This window comes from Protomyctophum parallelum (assembly GCF_964188405.1).
Source record: "Protomyctophum parallelum genome assembly, chromosome: 5".
Taxonomy (NCBI): Eukaryota; Metazoa; Chordata; class Actinopteri; order Myctophiformes; family Myctophidae; genus Protomyctophum; species Protomyctophum parallelum.
Window position 1 is genome coordinate 1,260,554 of NC_139702.1, and position 21,574 is coordinate 1,282,127.

At 43.9% G+C, this 21,574-nt stretch overlaps 1 protein-coding gene across 1 annotated transcript in view; it reads left to right on the forward strand.

Moving 5' to 3' along the window:
- Positions 1 to 9,322: 9,322 nt before the first annotated feature.
- dok1a (docking protein 1a) overlaps positions 9,323 to 21,574 on the forward strand; it is a gene marked incomplete at its 3' end in the record, with an annotated part of 20,326 nt that continues 8,074 nt past the window's right edge. The window contains exons 1-4 of the mRNA XM_083765588.1: positions 9,323 to 9,444; positions 16,707 to 16,791; positions 19,791 to 19,912; positions 21,062 to 21,172. Coding sequence (XP_083621714.1) covers positions 9,388 to 9,444; positions 16,707 to 16,791; positions 19,791 to 19,912; positions 21,062 to 21,172 — 375 coding nt within the window. The 5' untranslated portion in view covers positions 9,323 to 9,387. The remainder of the gene's footprint in view (positions 9,445 to 16,706; positions 16,792 to 19,790; positions 19,913 to 21,061; positions 21,173 to 21,574) is intronic.

Here is a 21,574-nt window from a genome sequence, read left to right on the forward strand (position 1 = left end):
TTATTTTCCAGAAGTGATTACTTTACAAAAGGTCTCAAATGTTCATAAATAATGTTTGTTCCTGAGCTGGTCACTGAGGACAATATCTGACTCCAAGTCTTAGGAATTCATTATTGGGTTAGTATACACGCCTTACAGAGCAGACTTATGTCGCGCACGTTAGTCTGCTAACAGATCTATGGCTGTGTGTAATTTATGCATACATGAAATGATGCGAAGCCCAACTAAAAGTTTCGTAAAAACGCAAAAATGCAACCCCTTACAAACTAAACGGCTTTAAGGTATATATGTTGCAAGGAGTTTCATGGCAATCATTGGTATGGTTTGGGCTTAGGATCACAGACATTCATTGGTGTGGTTTGGGCTTAGGATCACAGACATTCATTGGTGTGGTTTGGGCTTAGGATCACAGACATTCATTGGTGTGGTTTGGGCTTAGGATCACAGACATTCATTGGTGTGGTTTGGGCTTAGGATCACAGACCTTCATTGGTGTGGTTTGGGCTTAGGATCACAGACATTCATTGGTGTGGTTTGGGCTTAGGATCACAGACATTCATTGGTGTGGTTTGGGCTTAGGATCACAGACCTTCATTGGTGTGGTTTGGGCTTAGGATCATAGACATTGGTGTGGTTTGGGCTTAGGATCACAGACATTCATTGGTGTGGTTTGGGCTTAGGATCACAGACATTCCAGGGCTAACATTCTGTCATTCTGAATTTTACTTTGTTTTCTAAATGATAAATGCATTTTTCACAGGAGAAACGGGCGACATTTTAAATGGGTGTAGGGTAAGGTGTAGGCCAGGATAACTTAAAAGGATCTATTATACACCATGCATTAAAAAATATATATATTATATGTATATTTATATGTATATGTATGTATGTTACATTTTAATATCATATTGTTTATGTCCCTCAAACGTTTTTCACTAGGTTTTATTCTAAATCACCACTCAGATAAATAACCCAGTCCAAGTAATTTCTCTCTGCCATATAAAGCTCTTTCAGTTGTAATACCACTTATCCTGGTTTGGCAAGTAGCGCTATTTAGCCAGCTTGTTTGCAACTTATCACATTTCTTACTAGTTCTTTTCTAATTTAAATAATATTTATTATTTTAATATTGTTTCAGAACAATCCAAAGGAGCGGTTGCATCAGTCTCAGGTGAGTGCTGTTCAAAGTTACTTCGATTTTTTTATTGCAGTCTCCATCATAGTCTCCTTTGGATGTACATATAAGCTGTTAATATTATTTTAATATTAATATCAGAATGTTATAATTTCCTCATTAAGTTACTTAGCCTCAGCACCATAGGAGGCTGAGAGAAAGAAGACTATACAATTGACAAATTAGCATTTTAAATAGCTGACCCTAATCTAACCACAGTAAAACTATACCTAAACCTAACCCTAACCTCAGTGAAACTATGTTAAACCTAACCTTAACCCAAAAAGCCCAAAAAGCATAGTATACAGAGAATGTGCGGTCCTGAGAGGATTCCCACCATGGAGAATAGACTTTCAACAACACACAACAGCCTTTGTTTCGGTGAGCGAGTAGTGAAGTTTAGTTTAGTTTAGTTTTACTACAGTCGGGAGCTCACGCACGGCAGTGGAATTTTCTTTCCATGTGCAGCAGAGGAGCGTCTGGCAAGACTGCTGACAGTCTCTTATTGCTGCATTCCTCGGCTTGCTTGCACGGTTGCACCTATATATTTTTATGCAAATTTCTTCACGTACAAAGTCACAGATGTATTCTGCATGAGTCAAGGCACATGCATGTAAACAAGTTCCATGGCCTTTGGCCAAACGAGGCATGAGTTATGCCTGTTCAAAGTGCCTGATATCGCTGCTTGCAGATAATATTTGTATTATCACGCTACATAGCCGTCCCACTACGTGGGCAGCTGGTAAAAACAGGCAACATTGCAACAGCACTGCGTAACGCTGGCTGCCTGTTACTGCTGTAACAAATCAATTTCCCCTCGGGGATTAATAAAGTATTTTCCATTCCATTCCATTCCAACATATTTTTCAATTGTTTCATTGAATGAAACACACGCACACACGCACGCATACACGCACGCGTGCATTAACATCCACACCACCACAACGTCCTAATAGCCATGTAGGGTAATACGGTACGGAGCTGCACAAATTAATATGTTACTTAATTTATGTCACTAGAAGAGTGACACAAATTCAATGTTTGCCACCTGGAAAGTACTACGAAAGGGGGTTAATCAAACAGAAACTACAACATGTGGCCAACCTGGCGGGAAGGAAACAAGATAGGGAAAACATTTGGCCAACCTGGCGGGAAGGAAACACAACCTTGGGAAGGAAACACAACATATTCAACAGTTGGTACTCTGAAGCGATGTGAAGAGATGTGACGTCGACGACCAGCTGAAACCGAAAACTAGAGAGAGAAAACTAGGCTGAAAACCGAGGTACGGGAGGCTGGGTAGCCGAGCACACTGGACGGGGGTCGCACGAGGGACCGCTGGGTACGACCCGGTTCCTGCACAACCCGGTTCCTGCACGACCCGCCTGCCGGCCCGATTATTGATCCCAGATTCAACCCATACCCCGGGGAGAACTACACTATAGCTGACCGTAGATCCAGCGTCGTCCAGCTCGTAGATTTAACGTTGTCAACGTCGGGCCCCAAATTTCAACATGCTCGTAGATTACACGTCGGGCCAATTAAAAACAGATTCAACACACACACACACACAGACACACACACACACACACACAAACCCCCCCGCACACACACACAAACACACACACACCCACCCACACACACCCTTAGGCCCATCACAATTACTACATAATAAGTATTTGTGATAATCGCAATACTTTTGGGATAATAGCCATAATCGTCATACTCGTTCCCATGTTGTAAAGTAGTGGAAGTAGCAGATCTAGGAGCTCAAAACCGTTTTGATCTCTTAGATCTGATACTTTCACTATTCATGTATTTTTATTGTAATTTAAATAATGTATTAATACTTGTGACGGGCCTAATGTACCTCAATGTACCCATGCTCCAGAGGTACATTTGGGGATTCCAGACAACATAGCGCGCCCACTATCGTTGCCCAGGCGGGGAGACCCTCGACCCTACCCCCGACGTCCCAAGATCACTGTCCTGGAGGGGAGACCCTCGACCCTACCCCCGACGTCCCAAGATCACTGTCCTGGCGGGGAGACCCTCGACCCTACCACCGGCGTTCCCAAGGAGCATTCCAGACATCAAGGGCAGAAGGCATCATTTTCCTTTAAAAATAAACAAACAAAAAAAGTGTAAAAACAAGTAAGTGTTAGAAATGACTACACCTGTACGTGCCCGTCGGCCACCGGCCTACTTGAGAACGATGCAACTAGGGAACCTAATAACCGTTTTAACCATCTGTCTGTGTCCCTTTTGTGCCCATACTGTATAGAGATCTCTGTATCCGTCTGTCTGTGCCTGAAGAGTGCAAACTGACTGACAAGTGGACTGGTTAAGTAATCAATTTGCAGGTGTGGGGTTGCCGTGGCAATCAATTGGCTGAGGCAGAGACTGGAAATTGCACAGGTGAGGGACTTGGGCTCATTAGGTCCACTGGCAGAGCCTGACCAGAGCCTTTTGTGGTGTTTCTGGACAACGGCGTATGCCACCGACTCAAGGCCGGGCACTGCACTTCCTGTGGGGGTGTGGAACGCGGGTGTCAAATTTGTCTAATTTTGGACCACAATCGGGCATAGCTCCGCCTATCTCAGAGGCAAATATTATGCTTTTACTCCACTACAGTTATTATTTTAAATCTCTGAAATGACAAATAAAAATAAACTAATAAGACCATTTCTGCATCTAAAGCAACCAACTATACCAAAAATTATCAAACATTATCCAAATTGGTAATTACATCAGAAAGGCAATGATTTTGAAAATAGCCGATCTACAAGCTCACAACAGCTCGCAGTGCAAGGCATTGCCACTGCAATGCTGTAGCTACAAAAAAATACAATCTTTCTAACAGCAATGATGAATAATATTTAAAAGTATTTGCGTTGGAATTAAGTACTCTCATTTCTGACTTGAAGGACAACTTTAGTTTTTTTTCAACCAAGGTTCATGTTTTAGGTTGTTATTAGAGAAAGCAAAAGATGAGTTTATTGGTTTATTTGCTGCTTTCTTTCGTTTCAACGATTTTAGCTATTTTTGACAGGGGGCGGGGGTATTCGAACATGGGGCTAAATACATATATATAGTTTTACAAAATGTTATGGTGATTTCTTTAATATCATTTACTATAGTCCTACTAGACCCCAGTCAATTACATCTGGCCACAGAAGATCATGGGATCAACTGAATGTGAAGGAGGATACTGGGGGACGCCAGTTTGTCACTTCACCCTTCACATTCAACAGATCTTTTGTGGCCAGATGTAATTTTATGGGATCTAGTAGGACTAGTGTAAAAAAAACATATTTAGCCCCATGCTTGAATGCCCCCGCCCCCATGTAAAAAAAAAAAGTAAACATTTCTAAAACGAAAGAAAGCATCAAATAAAGGAAAATGTACGCTCATCTTTTACTTTCTCTAATAACCTAAAACATGAACCATGGTTGGAAAACATCTGACCCGACCCGACTACGGATAAGTGGTTGAAGATGGATGGATGGATTCTGCAGAATGTCCCTTTACAAGTTTTTTAATGTGAGCTTGTAGATCTGCTATTTTTGAAATGGTCGAAATGTTACAAGTAGTTAAAAATAAACAAAAAAAGTATAAGAAAATAAAAAATTCAGACCTGTCTGAAGTGAGTGGTACTGTACTGTACTGTACTGTACTGTACTGTAGGCTACTGGCCCTCCTCCCTGGCCTGTGTGTCTGTGTATTAGGCTGTGCAACAGTGACACTTGGTGGTGAACAAACTCTATAACGCCATTTCCATGCTCGGACGGACCCAGGGGCACAGCCACACACAATACATAGCCACCACTCAAAAATCACACCCGTGTGAAGTGAGGGGCGCTCATCATCGTACATCATTATGGGAATTGTAGTCCAGGAAGGAAGTGAGCGCAGTGTCGATGACAGACACTAAAATCTAACACCACATATTACACACATAAGGACCCCCAGGAAAGTGTTCTAAATCTTCTAATCGTCATTAACATAAATCCCTGTTAATATTCACCAACACCAGAGCAGAACTCCCACCACGGGACTCGGGCAATCAATCAATACAGTTGCAACCACTATATTAATGGCAAGCATTTCATACAACTTAAAGGTATATTCAGTGATTTCACTCAAAAAACCTTAGGTTTCGTTTTTGGCTGTGGGACCCAGCCTTTCGTCCAATCAGGATAGAGAGTCAAAAACGAAACCTAAGGGTTTTTGACCCCCAGGGGTTAACTGGGGACAGGGAGGAACTCCTTATATGGTCAGCACACTCTATAGTAGAGAGGATTATCACAACAAAACAAAAAAATAAGTGATATTTGAATTAAGTGAAATCACTGAATATACCTTTAAGTTAAAACAAATTGTGAACTATCCCTTCAAGACAAATCCCTGATTAAAACACCGTAGACATGTTATTTATTATGAGCTACTTTCTGTCAAGAAATCCTGTGCAGGTGATCATTTTTTTCTAAAGTGTTGGAAGCACTCGTTGAAGTCACTGAAGGGCCACAGCGCACCACCCGTTTTTAATTTGCACATAATGCAGGAGGCAGCAGGACGGCCAGTTAACAACAACGAGTGCTTCCAAACTCCAACAATTGGAACAGAAATCAGACCAGTCTGAAGTGAGCCCTCCTCCCTGGCCTGTGTGTCAGTGTGTGTGTGTGTGTGTGTGTGTGTGTGTGTGTGTGTGTGTGTGTGTGTGTGTGTGTGTGTGTGTGTGTGTGTGTGTGTGTGTGTGTGTGTGTGTTTGGCTGTGCAACAGTGACACTTGGTGAACAAATGCTATAACGCTATTTTCGGGCTCGGACACAGGGTCAGACAGACTCAGTCAGGGACAGACAGACACAGCCAGGGACACAGGGTCAGACAGACTCAGTCAGGGACAGACAGACACAGGGACCCAGGGACACAGCCAGGGACACAGGGACAGACTAACACAGACAGGGACAGACAGACCCAGGGACACAGCCAGGGACACAGCCAGGGACACAGGGACAGACTGACACAGACAGGTACAGACAGACCCAGGGACACAGCCAGGGACACAGGGACAGACTGACACAGACAGGGACAGACAGACACAGGGACACAGCCAGGGACACAGGGACAGACAGACCCAGGGACACAGCCAGGGACACAGGGACACACATAGCCTATAGGAGTGGCTGCACCACTCAAAAATATCAGGGCACGTGGCTCATAAAGTAACCGAAGAAATAGCCTCTGAGATAGTCTAGAGCAGAAGAGTAAAATGTATTGAAAATCTGAAATACTGCAGTATAAATAAAATGATAATCACACAAAACAATGCTTCTATAACTCAGTGGTTCCCAAAGTGGGGTGAGGGGACCCCCAGGGGTCCCCAAATAAATGATCGTTTGGAACCAAATGGATCCATTTATACTCTTTAGAATTAAATAAACATTGATTTGAGAGATAGAAATGCCATTAAATGGTGGTCCGTGGCTCAGATGGGTCTGAGAGGCTAAATGTCATCAGATGGTGGTCCGTGGCTCAGATGGGTCTGAGAGGCTAAATGTCATCAGATGGTGGTCCGTGGCTCAGATGGGTCTGAGAGGCTAAATGTCATCAGATGGTGGTCCGTGGCTCAGATGGGTCTGAGAGGCTAAATGTCATCAGATGGTGGTCCGTGGCTCAGATGGGTCTGAGAGGCTAAATGTCATCAGATGGTGGTCCGTGGCTCAGATGGGTCTGAGAGGCTAAATGTCATCAGATGGTGGTCCGTGGCTCAGATGGGTCTGAGAGGCTAAATGTCATCAGATGGTGGTCCGTGGCTCAAATGGGTCTGAGAGGCTAAATGTCATCAGATGGTGGTCCGTGGCTCAGATGGGTCTGAGAGGCTAAATGTCATCAGATGGTGGTCCGTGGCTCAGATGGGTCTGAGAGGCTAAATGTCATCAGATGGTGGTCCGTGGCTCAGATGGGTCTGAGAGGCTAAATGTCATCAGATGGTGGTTCCGTGGCTCAGATGGGTCTGAGAGGCTAAATGTCATCAGATGGTGGTCCGTGGCTCAGATGGGTCTGAGAGGCTAAATGTCATCAGATGGTGGTCCGTGGCTCAAATGGGTCTGAGAGGCTAAATGTCATCAGATGGTGGTCCGTGGCTCAGATGGGTCTGAGAGGCTAAATGTCATCAGATGGTGGTCCGTGGCTCAGATGGGTCTGAGAGGCTAAATGTCATCAGATGGTGGTCCGTGGCTCAGATGGGTCTGAGAGGCTAAATGTCATCAGATGGTGGTCCGTGGCTCAGATGGGTCTGAGAGGCTAAATGTCATCAGATGGTGGTCCGTGGCTCAGATGGGTCTGAGAGGCTAAATGTCATCAGATGGTGGTCCGTGGCTCAGATGGGTCTGAGAGGCTAAATGTCATCAGATGGTGGTCCGTGGCTCAGATGGGTCTGAGAGGCTAAATGTCATCACATGGTGGTCCGTGGCTCAGATGGGTCTGAGAGGCTAAATGTCATCAGATGGTGGTCCGTGGCTCAGATGGGTCTGAGAGGCTAAATGTCATCAGATGGTGGTCCGTGGCTCAGATGGGTCTGAGAGGCTAAATGTCATCAGATGGTGGTCCGTGGCTCAGATGGGTCTGAGAGGCTAAATGTCATCAGATGGTGGTCCGTGGCTCAGATGGGTCTGAGAGGCTAAATGTCATCAGATGGTGGTCCGTGGCTCAGATGGGTCTGAGAGGCTAAATGTCATCAGATGGTGGTCCGTGGCTCAAATGCCCAATAAATAAATAAATGGGCCTTGATATAAAAAAGGTTGAAAACCACTCACCTGAGTTTAATAAGCTGGATGGAGGCGGCAGGCCTAGATACTTCTGTTTGTGTTTCAGCTTGTGTTGTAGAAGCTGTTTTTCACAGCCTGATAAAAACACTGTGGACTCTTATTAATCAACTCCATGTTCATGTCAATGAAAGTTATATTCTGAGGTGTTTAATAAACGGCTTAACAAACACTAGCAGCTAGCGTAGCTTGTTGAGCGTGTGCTGTGCGTCACTGTGTGTGTGTGTGTGTGTGTGTGTGTGTGGGGGGGGGGGGGGGGTGCCAAAGAGGTGGCGCGCACGACCTGATGACTTAAATACATGCACGTGTGTTATTATGGATCCCACCGCAGCTCACCCCCCCCCCCCCACCGCTCCCACTGCTCCCAGCCCCACTGCAAAGGCACGCACGCACACACGCGCGCGCACGCCCGCACACACACATACCATGCAGTACCGTGCACATAGTATATTGTGAAATTACATTTGACATGTGATGCTTTGTTTTGGGCTGCGGATGATCATTTCATTTAAAACTAAATAAATAGGTAATAAATTATAGCTGTGATTAAGCTGTGATTGTGTGAAGCAATTTTTTTTTTACATTTATTTAACATCTAAATTTTACTAGGTTTACACGTTGTAAAATATATAGGATTAAACGGATATTTCTCTTAAAAAAAACTTGATATAAATTGTATTATTGAGTTCACAACTTGCTGTTTTGATTGATTGATTGAAATATTTATTAACAGTTTGTAGAATTTACAGTACATTTTAAGCACAAACTCAATACAAAGACTGTTAACTGTGAGTGGACGACCCAATTAAGCATTACACTTGTTTACAACAGGGTCCACATTGTTCAATTCATCAAAACATTTAGAGACATACAAACATTTAGAGACATACAAATATACATTTCTATGTAGCTAAAGAACAGAACAGGAATTCATCATATGAAGTAAGCTGTGTGTGTGTGTGTGTGTGTGTGTGTGTGTGTGTGTGTGTGTGTGTGTGTGTGTGTGTGTGTGTGTGTGTGTGTGTGTGTGCGTGCGCGCGCGCGCGCGCGTGCGGCACTGCGTGCTTGTGTGTCAGCTAATAAATCGCTTGATACGCCCCCCCATCAAAGGGTCTGATTAAAGAAATAAATGGCAGACACCGACGCAACACCGAAGTATAGAATGGGACAAAACCTGTTGCGCAACTAATGTCCAAACTGCAGTAGGTGTGTGTGTGTGTGTGTGTGTATATAGTCAGAGTGTGTGTGAACCCTGCAGTAGGTGTGTGTGTGTGTGTGTGTGTGTGTGTGTGTGTGTGTGTGTGTGTGTGTGTGTGTGTGTGTGTGTGTGTGTATATAGTCAGAGTGTGTGTGAACCCCTCCTGACTGAACACACATCCAGACAGAATGGACGCTCACATAAAAGCTGGAGAGGTTTACCTGCAACCACGGAAAGCTGGCAAAGTGAGTCAATTAACTATCAATCTACATTATTCTACATTATTCATTTTAAGACGTTAGTTAATTAGGGCATAACAGCAACACCGACAGCATGTCAGACTAAGAATAATATAGGCTTCAGCACGTCTCATTTATAGCTATTTCCTTGTAGTAGCCACAGTGTTTTGCTCTGTAGCCTATATTTGCACAAAAGTGATAAGAAATGTACAGTATAGGCCTATATCTTTCGCAACAGTGCAGCCATACAGATTATCAAGAAGGCTCCACTATACATATCTCGGATCTCCACATATTGTACTTTTACTCCACTACATTTGAAAACGAAGTTGCTTTGTTGATTTTGATTATTATTATTACAAATTTTGTAATAATAATCAAAATCCACAAATTCAAAACACACACACATTCTGTACTTCAAACTCAAATCAATTTTGAATTCCGTATGTGAGACTTTTCCCCCACCACTGGTAAACTTTAACCACTGGTAAACTAACACTGGTAAGACTTTTCCCCCACCACTGGTAAACATATATCCCTGTATTTCACAGCATGTTCATGTGTTAGAAACATACAGCTGTGTGTTCTGTAAACATATCCCTGTATTTCACAGCATGTTCATGTGTTAGAAACATACAGCTGTGTGTTCTGTAAACATATCCCTGTATTTAACAGCATGTTCATGTGTTAGATTAGAAACATACAGCTGTGTGTTCTGGTAAACATATCCCTGTATTTCACAGCATGTTCATGTGTTAGAAACATACAGCTGTATGTTCTGGTAAACATATCCCTGTATTTCACAGCATGTTCACGTGTTAGAAAACATACAGCTGTGTGTTCTGTAAACATATCCCTGTATTTCACAGCATGTTCACGTGTTAGAAAACATACAGCTGTGTGTTCTGTGAACATATCCCTGTATTTCACAGCATGTTCACGTGTTAGAAACATACAGCTGTGTGTTCTGTAAACATATCCCTGTATTTCACAGCATGTCCATGTGTTAGAAACATACAGCTGTGTGTTCTGTAAACATATCCCTGTATTTCACAGCATGTCCATGTGTTAGAAACATACATGTATTTCACAGCATGTCCATGTGTTAGAAACATACAGCTGTGTGTTCTGGTAAACATATCCCTGTATTTCACAGCATGTTCACGTGTTAGAAACATACAGCTGTGTGTTCTGTAAACATATCCCTGTATTTCACAGCATGTTCACGTGTTAGAAACATACAGCTGTGTGTTCTGTGACTGAATAGAACTACAACACAAGCCCCAGCACAGCACACATGTTCAGACAGAGCAGCATAACCACAGCACATTCCTTGCACTCTAGTCTGCTCATCTTGTGTGTGTGTGTGGTAAATGGTAAATGGTAAATGGTGCATTTATATAGCGCCTTTATCCAAGGCGCTTTACAGAGATTGTGCATTACATTCACCCATTCATACACCGATGGCAGCGGAAACCATGCAAGGCACCAACCAGCACATCGGGAGCAATTAGGGGTTCAGTGTCTTGCTCAAGGACACTTCGACAGTAACTCTGGGGGAGCCCGGGTTCGAACTGGCAACCTTACGGTTACCATCCAGGCACTCTACCGCTGAGCCACCGTGTGTGTGTGTGTGTGTGTGTGTGTGTGTGTGTGTGTGTAAGCTCACATGCTGTGAGCTTGTAGATCTGCCACTTTCACTAATAGTTTTGGGTACGCAGATGTATCTTTTGGACCTTGAGCAAAAAGGTTTGTGAACCAGTGCATAGATTGTGTTGAGGCTTGTGTTTCATGCTCCATCTACATTCCTTATCTACGTAGCTCCAAGCTGTGGCTACGATCAGGTTCGCTTTAACCCATTCTGACCTGAGATCAGATTCACACGAGGTTTCCACTGGACACACACTGGTCCGATGAACCCATTCTGACCTGAGATCAGATTCTAAAAATGTCAGTCGTTCTTCGATTAAAAAAAAAATAGCAGACCTACAAGCTCGTATCGCGCCACTCGGTGGCGCGATATGAGCTTGTAGATCTGCTATTTTTCAATAGCTAAAGCATAACATGATGCTAACACCAAAACGGGTGCCCGTTCAGAATGGGTTTTAAAGCACTGTTTTCCAAACAGTGGGTCGGGACCCATTTGTGGGACCAATTTGTATGGGTCACTCACAACTCGAGTAACAATCTAATTTTCATTTAAACAAAAAAAATTCAAACTTTTTTTTATTATTGTAAAACAAACAAACAAGTCTAAGAAATTCCATAAAAATAATATGTAGTGAAAATAGCAGATCTACAAGCTCACAACGTGCTCGTTGTGCACTTGTAGATCTGCTATTTTCACTAGTTTGTGTCCCAGGCAAATGTCTAATCTCTCGACCTGAAAGGTTTGGGAACCACTGATTTAAAGGGATAGTCCTCAAACATTATTCTACACAGATCAAACACTGATTGTTCCAAACAATGCTCATTTTAAATATTACAACTTTCAATTAAAACAACTTAAAAGGACCACTTTGCTCATTTGCAACCTCGTCTTCATATATTTTCTTCACTAATGCTCATAAGACGGCACCATTTCTGTCTGCTCATTCTGTGTCTCAGAGGAGCTCTTTTATTAGATTTATTTGTAGGCTATTCACTAGTAATAAAGGCTTCTATTTCAGCATGCTAAATTAGTACATTTTCCAGGAAGGGTTAGGTTGGAATCCCCATCAATGGTGAAATTGGTAGGCAGATTTCTGAATGTGTTGTGAGAATCTGTCTGTCCGGCAGTAAAATAAAAATAAAAAAAACTAGAAAAAGTGCCCTTCCGGGCACAGGTCTCCACCAGGTTATCCACAGATCCGTGCAGTTAGAGGTAAAAACACTTTTCGGCCAGTTATAGCGCCACCTTGAGGCTGAGTTGAAATTGGTCATGTGGCATTTCGTCCTCGGCCTAGTGGGAATGTGGGTGCACAATTTCAGGGAAATCACGCGATGTGTTCATGATTTGCAGCATTTTGTTTGAAACTGAGCACTCCTGTGAACTTTGGAAGCCAATCTTAACCAATCAGGATGGAGTCTGATAAATCTGAAAGACCGGTTTCGTTGAATGGCTCTAGAGAGACTGTGTACCAATTTGCGTGATGTTTGGACAAAATCTGTAGGTGTACTGTGCAAAAACTTGTTTTGCACAAAGCGGCCTCCTGGTGGCGCTATAACAGGCCGTTCTGGAAAGTTTGGGGCAGAGGTTCATGGTTGGCATCCAGGGAGTGTGTGTGCAAAATATGGCATCGACCGGGTTAACGGTGGCCGAGATTAGCTGTTCACGGACACACGGACGGACACACGGACGGACGGACGGACACGCGGACGGACGGAGTGCAAAACATACTCTCCCCACATGCCTTCGGCCTGGTGGAGACAATTATATAGCGCCTTTATCCAAGGCGCTTTACATAGATTGTGCATTACATTCACCCATTCATACACCGATTGCGGCGGAAGCCATGCAAGGTACCAACCAGCACATCGGGAGCAATTTGGGGTTCAGTGTCTTGCCCAAGGACACTTTGACATGTAGACAGGAGGAGGAGCCGGGATTCGAACCGCCGACCCATGGATCATTGGACGACCTGCTCTACCTCCTGAGCCACAGTGTACAGCCACATGGTGTAACAGGGATAAGGGACCTTGTGATATCCTGCAGTCTCAAATGTCTAACAGAACCCTCTCCCACTCACACACATGTAACATGTACATTCACTTAGAGTAGTGGTTCTCTCCCACTCACACACATGTAACATGTACATTCACTTAGAGTAGTGGTTCTCTCCCACTCACACACATGTAACATGTACATTCACTTAGAGTAGTGGTTCTCTCCCACTCACACACATGTAACATGTACATTCACTTAGAGTAGTGGTTCTCTCCCACTCACACACATGTAACATGTACATTCACTTAGAGTAGTGGTTCTCTCCCACTCACACACATGTAACATGTACATTCACTTAGAGTAGTGGTTCTCTCCCACTCACACACATGTAACATGTACATTCACTTAGAGTAGTGGTTCTCTCCCACTCACACACATGTGACATGTACATTCACTTAGAGTAGTGGTTCTCTCCCACTCACACACATGTAACATGTACATTCACTTAGAGTAGTGGTTCTCTCCCACTCACACACATGTGACATGTACATTCACTTAGAGTAGTGGTTCTCTCCCACTCACACACATGTAACATGTACATTCACTTAGAGTAGTGGTTCTCTCCCACTCACACACATGTAACATGTACATTCACTTAGAGTAGTGGTTCCCGGACATTTCATGTCGAGACCCAAAGGAGACGTTTGCCCGGCCGGGACCCAAACTAGTGAAAATAGCAGATCTGTATACAATACAAGTGCACACTCACGCTGTGACTGTTTGTTGTTGTTGCCTCCATGGAGAGGCCAGTTAGGGTTGCGTACTGAACGGCCATAAACACTGCGTGAACTAAGGAACTGTCAGCTCATGTCAAGGTATGCACTAGGGTTCTTTACTATGGGGTCAAGGTTAGAGCATGAGAAATATTTAAGAGACTTGGTCGTGCCTTATACAAACAAGCCTTCAAAGAGAAGGGATTTGCTGAGCAAACATCCATAACCCATTCTGACCGGGCACCCATTTTGGTGTCAGCATCATGTTATGCTTTAGCTATTGAAAAATAGCAGATCTACAAGCTCATATCGCGCCACCGAGTGGCGCGATACGAGCTTGTAGGTCTGCTATTTTTGAAAAATCGAAGAGCGACTGACATTTTTAGAATCTGATCTCAGGTCAGAATGGGTTCATCAGAGAGTCATCAGATAGTGTCCAGTGGAAACCTCGTATGAATCTGATCTCAGGTCAGAATGGAATAAACAGTGGCTGATACTGGTGGACAGGGATTTCAGGGAGGCCACAAAGGCCTTGGCCGTCGTTGCCACTCAGTTTGGCCTTGTGCCCCTCAAAACAATGGCCTTCCCTGAGGCCACAGTGGTCCTAATGCCCCAAAACAATGGCCTTCCCTGAGGCCACAGTGGTCCTAATGCCCCAAAACAATGGCCTTCCCTGAGGCCACAGTGGTCCTAATGCCCCAAAACAATGGCCTTCCCTGAGGCCACAGGGGTCCTAATGCCCCAAAACAATGGCCTTCCCTGAGGCCACAGTGGTCCTAATGCCCCAAAACAATGGCCTTCCCTGAGGCCACAGTGGTCCTAATGCCCCAAAACAATGGCCTTCCCTGAGGCCACAGTGGTCCTAATGCCCCAAAACAATGGCCTTCCCTGAGGCCACAGGGGTCCTAATGCCCCAAAACAATGGCCTTCCCTGAGGCCACAGTGGGCCTAATGCCCCAAAACAATGGCCTTCCCTGAGGCCACAGTGGTCCTAATGCCCCAGCCCTGAGGCCACAGTGGTCCTAATGCCCCAGCCCTGAGGCCACAGTGGTCCTAATGCCCCAGCCCTGAGGCCACAGTGGGCCTAATGCCCCAGCTGACTGAGGCCACAGTGGGCCTAATGCCCCAGCTGACTGAGGCCACAGTGGTCCTAATGCCCTCAAAACAATGGCCTTCCCTGAGGCCACAGTGGTCCTAATGCCCCAAAACAATGGCCTTCCCTGAGGCCACAGTGGTCCTAATGCCCCAAAACAATGGCCTTCCCTGAGGCCACAGTGGTCCTAATGCCCCAGCTGACTGAGGCCACAGTGGTCCTAATGCCCCAGCCCTGAGGCCACAGTGGGCCTAATGCCCCAGCTGACTGAGGCCACAGTGGGCCTAATGCCCCAGCTGACTGAGGCCACAGTGGTCCTAATGCCCTCAAAACAATGGCCTTCCCTGAGGCCACAGTGGTCCTAATGCCCCAAAACAATGGCCTTCCCTGAGGCCACAGTGGTCCTAATGCCCCAAAACAATGGCCTTCCCTGAGGCCACAGTGGTCCTAATGCCCCAAAACAATGGCCTTCCCTGAGGCCACAGTGGTCCTAATGCCCCAAAACAATGGCCTTCCCTGAGGCCACAGTGGGCCTAATGCCCCAAAACAATGGCCTTCCCTGAGGCCACAGTGGGCCTAATGCCCCAAAACAATGGCCTTCCCTGAGGCCACAGTGGTCCTAATGCCCCAGCTGACTGAGGCCACAGTGGTCCTAATGCCCTCAAAACAATGGCCTTCCCTGAGGCCACAGTGGTCCTAATGCCCCAAAACAATGGCCTTCCCTGAGGCCACAGTGGTCCTAATGCCCCAGCTGACTGAGGCCACAGTGGTCCTAATGCCCCAGCTGACTGAGGCCACAGTGGTCCTAATGCCCCAGCTGACTGAGGCCACAGTGGGCCTAATGCCCCAGCTGACTGTGACGCCAACACCTTGTTACTACACCGCTCCGGGCACCGCTCCCATTTGTTGAAGAGAGATTTATAAATGTTCAAATTATATTGTTGTTATGCTTAAATTATCGCTTTGGCTAAAGCGTTGAATCCCGCTGATAAAGTAGGCTATGTACATAACTACAGGCATTCATAACTATACAGACATTAATAAAGCCTACCGCATAGGATTGTACAATTATATACCCTACATTTAACAAACAAAGCTTGATTGACATTTGTAAATAGGTCAATACAAAAACTGCTACGAGGATAAAATCAGAAAAAGCACTAAGACTTGTTTACATCAGGTATGAAGTAAAAGGAAAACGTGACATCCATCTTATCGTCAGGTCGCAGCCTGGACAACAGCTCCACCAGAGAGCTCCAGACTTCCCTCTCCAGGGCAGCATTAGTATCTTCCTCCTGGGGGATCCCGAGACGTTCCAAGGCCAGTTTGTCGATGTGTTTCCTCCATGGGTTGTACCAGTGTACCCAGTGTGCTTGCGAGCCCCCTGTGCCACAAAAAACAGGCACAAACATTCCTTTGTCCCGGTCTCTATTCACACACTGAATGCTGCTGTGCGTAGATCGAGGATATAACCTTATGATGAGCACCTATGTCTCCTATGTCTATGCACACGCACTTTTATGACCTATCGCATAGCACTTTAAACGCCTGCACTTTAATGGTTGTGTGCACCTTTTACTCTGGTATCCGCTATGTGAACTGGTTGTTGTCTGTACTGTTCCATTCATTGTTTAATGTACTGTCTATGCTGCAACACAATTTGCCCTTCGGGGACACTAAATAAACTTGAACCTTGAACCTTGTTCATCTCGCAGACGTGATCTAACCCCGCGTGTCATTCTGTCCCTTCTTTCAGAAGTGGAAGCAGGTGTGGATGGGTCTGTACCCCCCCAGGAGTAACGCAGTGGGACGCTTGGAGATCCAGAATGCAACCTGGGGAGGTAAGTACATTTAGCTACGACTTCCTTGATCATCCTCTTGTGGTTGTTTGGGGTTGGCATGTAGCACAGCAACCACTAGTAGAAGGTAATCTGTGTGGTAGATGGAGTATTATGTTATGAAGGTAATCTGTGTGGTAGATAGAGTATTATGTTATGAAGGTAATCTGTGTGGTAGATGGAGTATTATGTTATGAAGGTAATCTGTGTGGTAGATGGAGTATTATGTTATGAAGGTAATCTGTGTGGTAGATGGAGTATTATGTTATGAAGGTAATCTGTGTGGTAGATAGAGTATTATGTTATGAAGGTAATCTGTGTGGTAGATAGAGTATTATGTTATGAAGGTAATCTGTGTGGTAGATGGAGTATTATGTTATGAAGGTAATCTGTGTGGTAGATAGAGTATTATGTTATGAAGGTAATCTGTGTGGTAGATGGAGTATTATGTTATGAAGGTAATCTGTGTGGTAGATAGAGTATTATGTTATGAAGGTAATCTGTGTGGTAGATAGAGTATTATGTTATGAAGGTAATCTGTGTGGTAGATGGAGTATTATGTTATGAAGGTAATCTGTGTGGTAGATGGAGTATTATGTTATGAAGGTAATCTGTGTGGTAGATGGAGTATTATGTTATGAAGGTAATCTGTGTGGTAGATGGAGTATTATGTTATGAAGGTAATCTGTGTGGTAGATGGAGTATTATGTTATGAAGGTAATCTGTGTGGTAGATGGAGTATTATGTTATGAAGGTAATCTGTGTGGTAGATAGAGTATTATGTTATGAAGGTAATCTGTGTGGTAGATGGAGTATTATGTTATGAAGGTAATCTGTGTGGTAGATGGAGTATTATGTTATGAAGGTAATCTGTGTGGTAGATAGAGTATTATGTTATGAAGGTAATCTGTGTGGTAGATGGAGTATTATGTTATGAAGGTAATCTGTGTGGTAGATGGAGTATTATGTTATGAAGGTAATCTGTGTGGTAGATAGAGTATTATGTTATGAAGGTAATCTGTGTGGTAGATAGAGTATTATGTTATGAAGGTAATCTGTGTGGTAGATGGAGTATTATGTTATGAAGGTAATCTGTGTGGTAGATGGAGTATTATGTTATGAAGGTAATCTGTGTGGTAGATAGAGTATTATGTTATGAAGGTAATCTGTGTGGTAGATAGAGTATTATGTTATGAAGGTAATCTGTGTGGTAGATGGAGTATTATGTTATGAAGGTAATCTGTGTGGTAGATAGAGTATTATGTTATGAAGGTAATCTGTGTGGTAGATAGAGTATTATGTTATGAAGGTAATCTGTGTGGTAGATAGAGTATTATGTTATGAAGGTAATCTGTGTGGTAGATGGAGTATTATGTTATGAAGGTAATCTGTGTGGTAGATGGAGTATTATGTTATGAAGGTAATCTGTGTGGTAGATGGAGTATTATGTTATGAAGGTAATCTGTGTGGTAGATGGAGTATTATGTTATGAAGGTAATCTGTGTGGTAGATGGAGTATTATGTTATGAAGGTAATCTGTGTGGTAGATAGAGTATTATGTTATGAAGGTAATCTGTGTGGTAGATAGAGTATTATGTTATGAAGGTAATCTGTGTGGTAGATGGAGTATTATGTTATGAAGGTAATCTGTGTGGTAGATGGAGTATTATGTTATGAAGGTAATCTGTGTGGTAGATGGAGTATTATGTTATGAAGGTAATCTGTGTGGTAGATGGAGTATTATGTTATGAAGGTAATCTGTGTGGTAGATGGAGTATTATGTTATGAAGGTAATCTGTGTGGTAGATAGAGTATTATGTTATGAAGGTAATCTGTGTGGTAGATAGAGTATTATGTTATGAAGGTAATCTGTGTGGTAGATAGAGTATTATGTTATGAAGGTAATCTGTGTGGTAGATGGAGTATTATGTTATGAAGGTAATCTGTGTGGTAGATAGAGTATTATGTTCACAAACCCATTTAGGGTAGCGTGGCATTGGTCCGACCTCCCGTTAGTCTGACCATTACTAACACTATCACAAACCCTAACCTAACCGTGACCTCACAGGAAGCCACGGGTGATTTGTAACCCGCAGCACAGGTGATTTGTAACCCCCAGCACAGGTGATTTGTAACCCCCAGCACAGGTGATTTGTAACACGCAGCACGGGTCGGACTTAGCCTCGTGTTGCGATACTCGGATGAAGTCTGGCTGCGCCGGGCTAGGTCTGACTAACAGGAGGTCTGATTAATCTAGACACGAGGCCCGTTCTAAAAAGGCTGCCTCCAGACCTGCACCTCCAACGTGGAACTTTGTCTCCCTCTCATGTCAACATACAGTACAGGCATAGAATATATCTTGAAAATAATTGACTCTACAAAATATATTCAATGTCTAGGGCCATTCTTTTTTTTTATGTTTTACCTTTATTTTATATATGTTTTCATGGAGGGACAGACAGTAGGCTGACAGGAAATGGGGGAGAGAGATGGGGGGGGGGGGGGAAGACATGCAGTAAAGGCCGTCGGGATCGGGAGTCGAACCCGCGGCACACTGCCAGACTGGATTACCAGCCAAAGGTGCCTGGACCATTGAGCCATGGCCCAGGCTGTCTAGGGTCATTCTAATCTAATCATACTGTATCTACTGTAATCTGGTCTGATCTGATCTAGTTTCATCTAGACAAATCCAATCTAATCCAATCGTAGTTCTTTAACCCATTCTGAACGGGCACCCATTTTGGTGTTGGCATCATGTTATGCTTTAGCTATTGAAAAATAGCAGATATACAAGCTCGTATCGCGCCACCGAGTGGCGCGATACGAGCTTGTAGGTCTGCTATTTTTGAAAAAAATCGAAGAACGACTGACATTTTTAGAATCTGATCTCAGGTCAGAATGGGTTTAATCAGACCAGTGTGTGTCCAGTGTAAACCTCGTATGAATCTGATCTCAGGTCAGAATGGGTTAATCTACTAGGCCTAATGCATGCTGGTGTGCAGGTGCTGGAGGTGAGGTCTGGAGGCACCAGCAGACCCACGGGGACAAGAAGATCAGGGTGGTCAGACTGTCAGACGTCCTCAGTGTGCGCAGACTGCCTCCCCACGCTGAAGCCTGTCCCAAGGTATACCTGTTTATTGATAATGTTTACATGTATACCGTAAATACACTTAATTATACACCACCATCAAAATAAATGCAAGAAAGCCAACAGCTTATTTCCATTGCATCATGACATGGTCATGCCATGTGATGTTGATTGTGTGCACTTTTTAATGACGTGCAATGCTGTCATTATACCAGTGGACTTCATTAAACGCCGAAACGCGCAGGTCAGCAGTGCTTTTTTTAACCCTTGCTTTATAACGGAATAAAGGATTTTCTACTTGAAGAGTTAATTGCCATGGACCTGCTTTAAGTTCACCACCACCATCTTTTCCCACTAACTAAAAACTCCAAAGAGCACCTGTTTACAGGTTTACAAAACACTTTTTTATGAACTGAACTAATTCATTTTAAAATTTGTGAACTGAACTTTGAACTACCGGTAGTTCATGTGGAAAGTGAACTTTCCCAACACTGTTTCAATGTACAGAGTATTCATTGATATTATAATGTGTAGGGCCAATATGCCTTTCTTTCTTTTATCACCAGAGATATACGGTTTGACAACGTGCTCACACTTTGTGACTTGGGCGTCTTGTTGTTTACTCACTTGTAGTTGTTTGTCGATGGTGATTGATGACTGCAACAGGTTGATATTATGGTAGGAGTTTGTGTTGTGTGAGTGTAATGGTTTCAAAATAAACGGGGCAAACAAAACAAGAACAGGCTCCAGACATAAACTAAATAAAGGTCTCAAAAAACAGACGAGCGCAGGGTTCCATAAACAAATAATAAGTACTTTTCTTTCTTTCTTTCTTTCTTTTCTTTTAACTGCGCTGTTTGCGTTGCGTGCGAGCTGTTGAAATCTGTATCTCTACTGGCGTCTTTCCACCTACAGCTGTGGGCCTGTCGCTTAATTAAAGGGAACCATGGTGCCATTTCTCAAGGCAACCAGTGGGGGCGCCATTTGGTCACGAATATGTCAAATCAAATAAGATGGCTCCTACATAATGTTTAGACTGATGTCCATGCCTTACTAGAGGCACTACAAGAGCGTCTGCTAAATGCCTATTGTAAATTGTAACCCCCCCCACACGCCCCCTCTAGATCCAATGGGTGTGCCACCACAGAACCAGGAGTCACCTTATTGTCTCTGTGTCGTTTTCAGGAGAACATGTCGGCGTTCTGCGTGGAGACCGAGGAGAGAACCATGGTGTTCGCCGCCGCCAGAGATGACAGCGTGGACTGGGTGTCCAGACTGTGTGCCGCCGCCTTCCAGGTGAGAGGGACACACAGTCACATGACATGATGTCACACATATACATTATGGAGTAAGGCAAATGCAGATACTCACAAAGAGTTTAATCAGGTTAATCAGAATCAGCTTTATTGTCACGTCACAGCTTTACAGAAGGAAAGAAGTGGATAAAATTTGTTTTTTTGTGATCGTTCCCATCGTATCCTTATTTTCCGTAGAAGAAAGAAGGGAAGAAGAAGGGGGGGAGGGGGAAAGGGTGAAATGAGATAATAAATAATAAATAAATAAAAAATAAAAATAAATGTACTATTAGTAGATCCATAAGGAAGAGCAAAGAAATTCAAAGTCAAGTCACTCTGTATAATCCACAGAGTTCCAAGGAAGTCCCCCACAGAATAGGGCGCTAGGATCCATGTAGTTAAA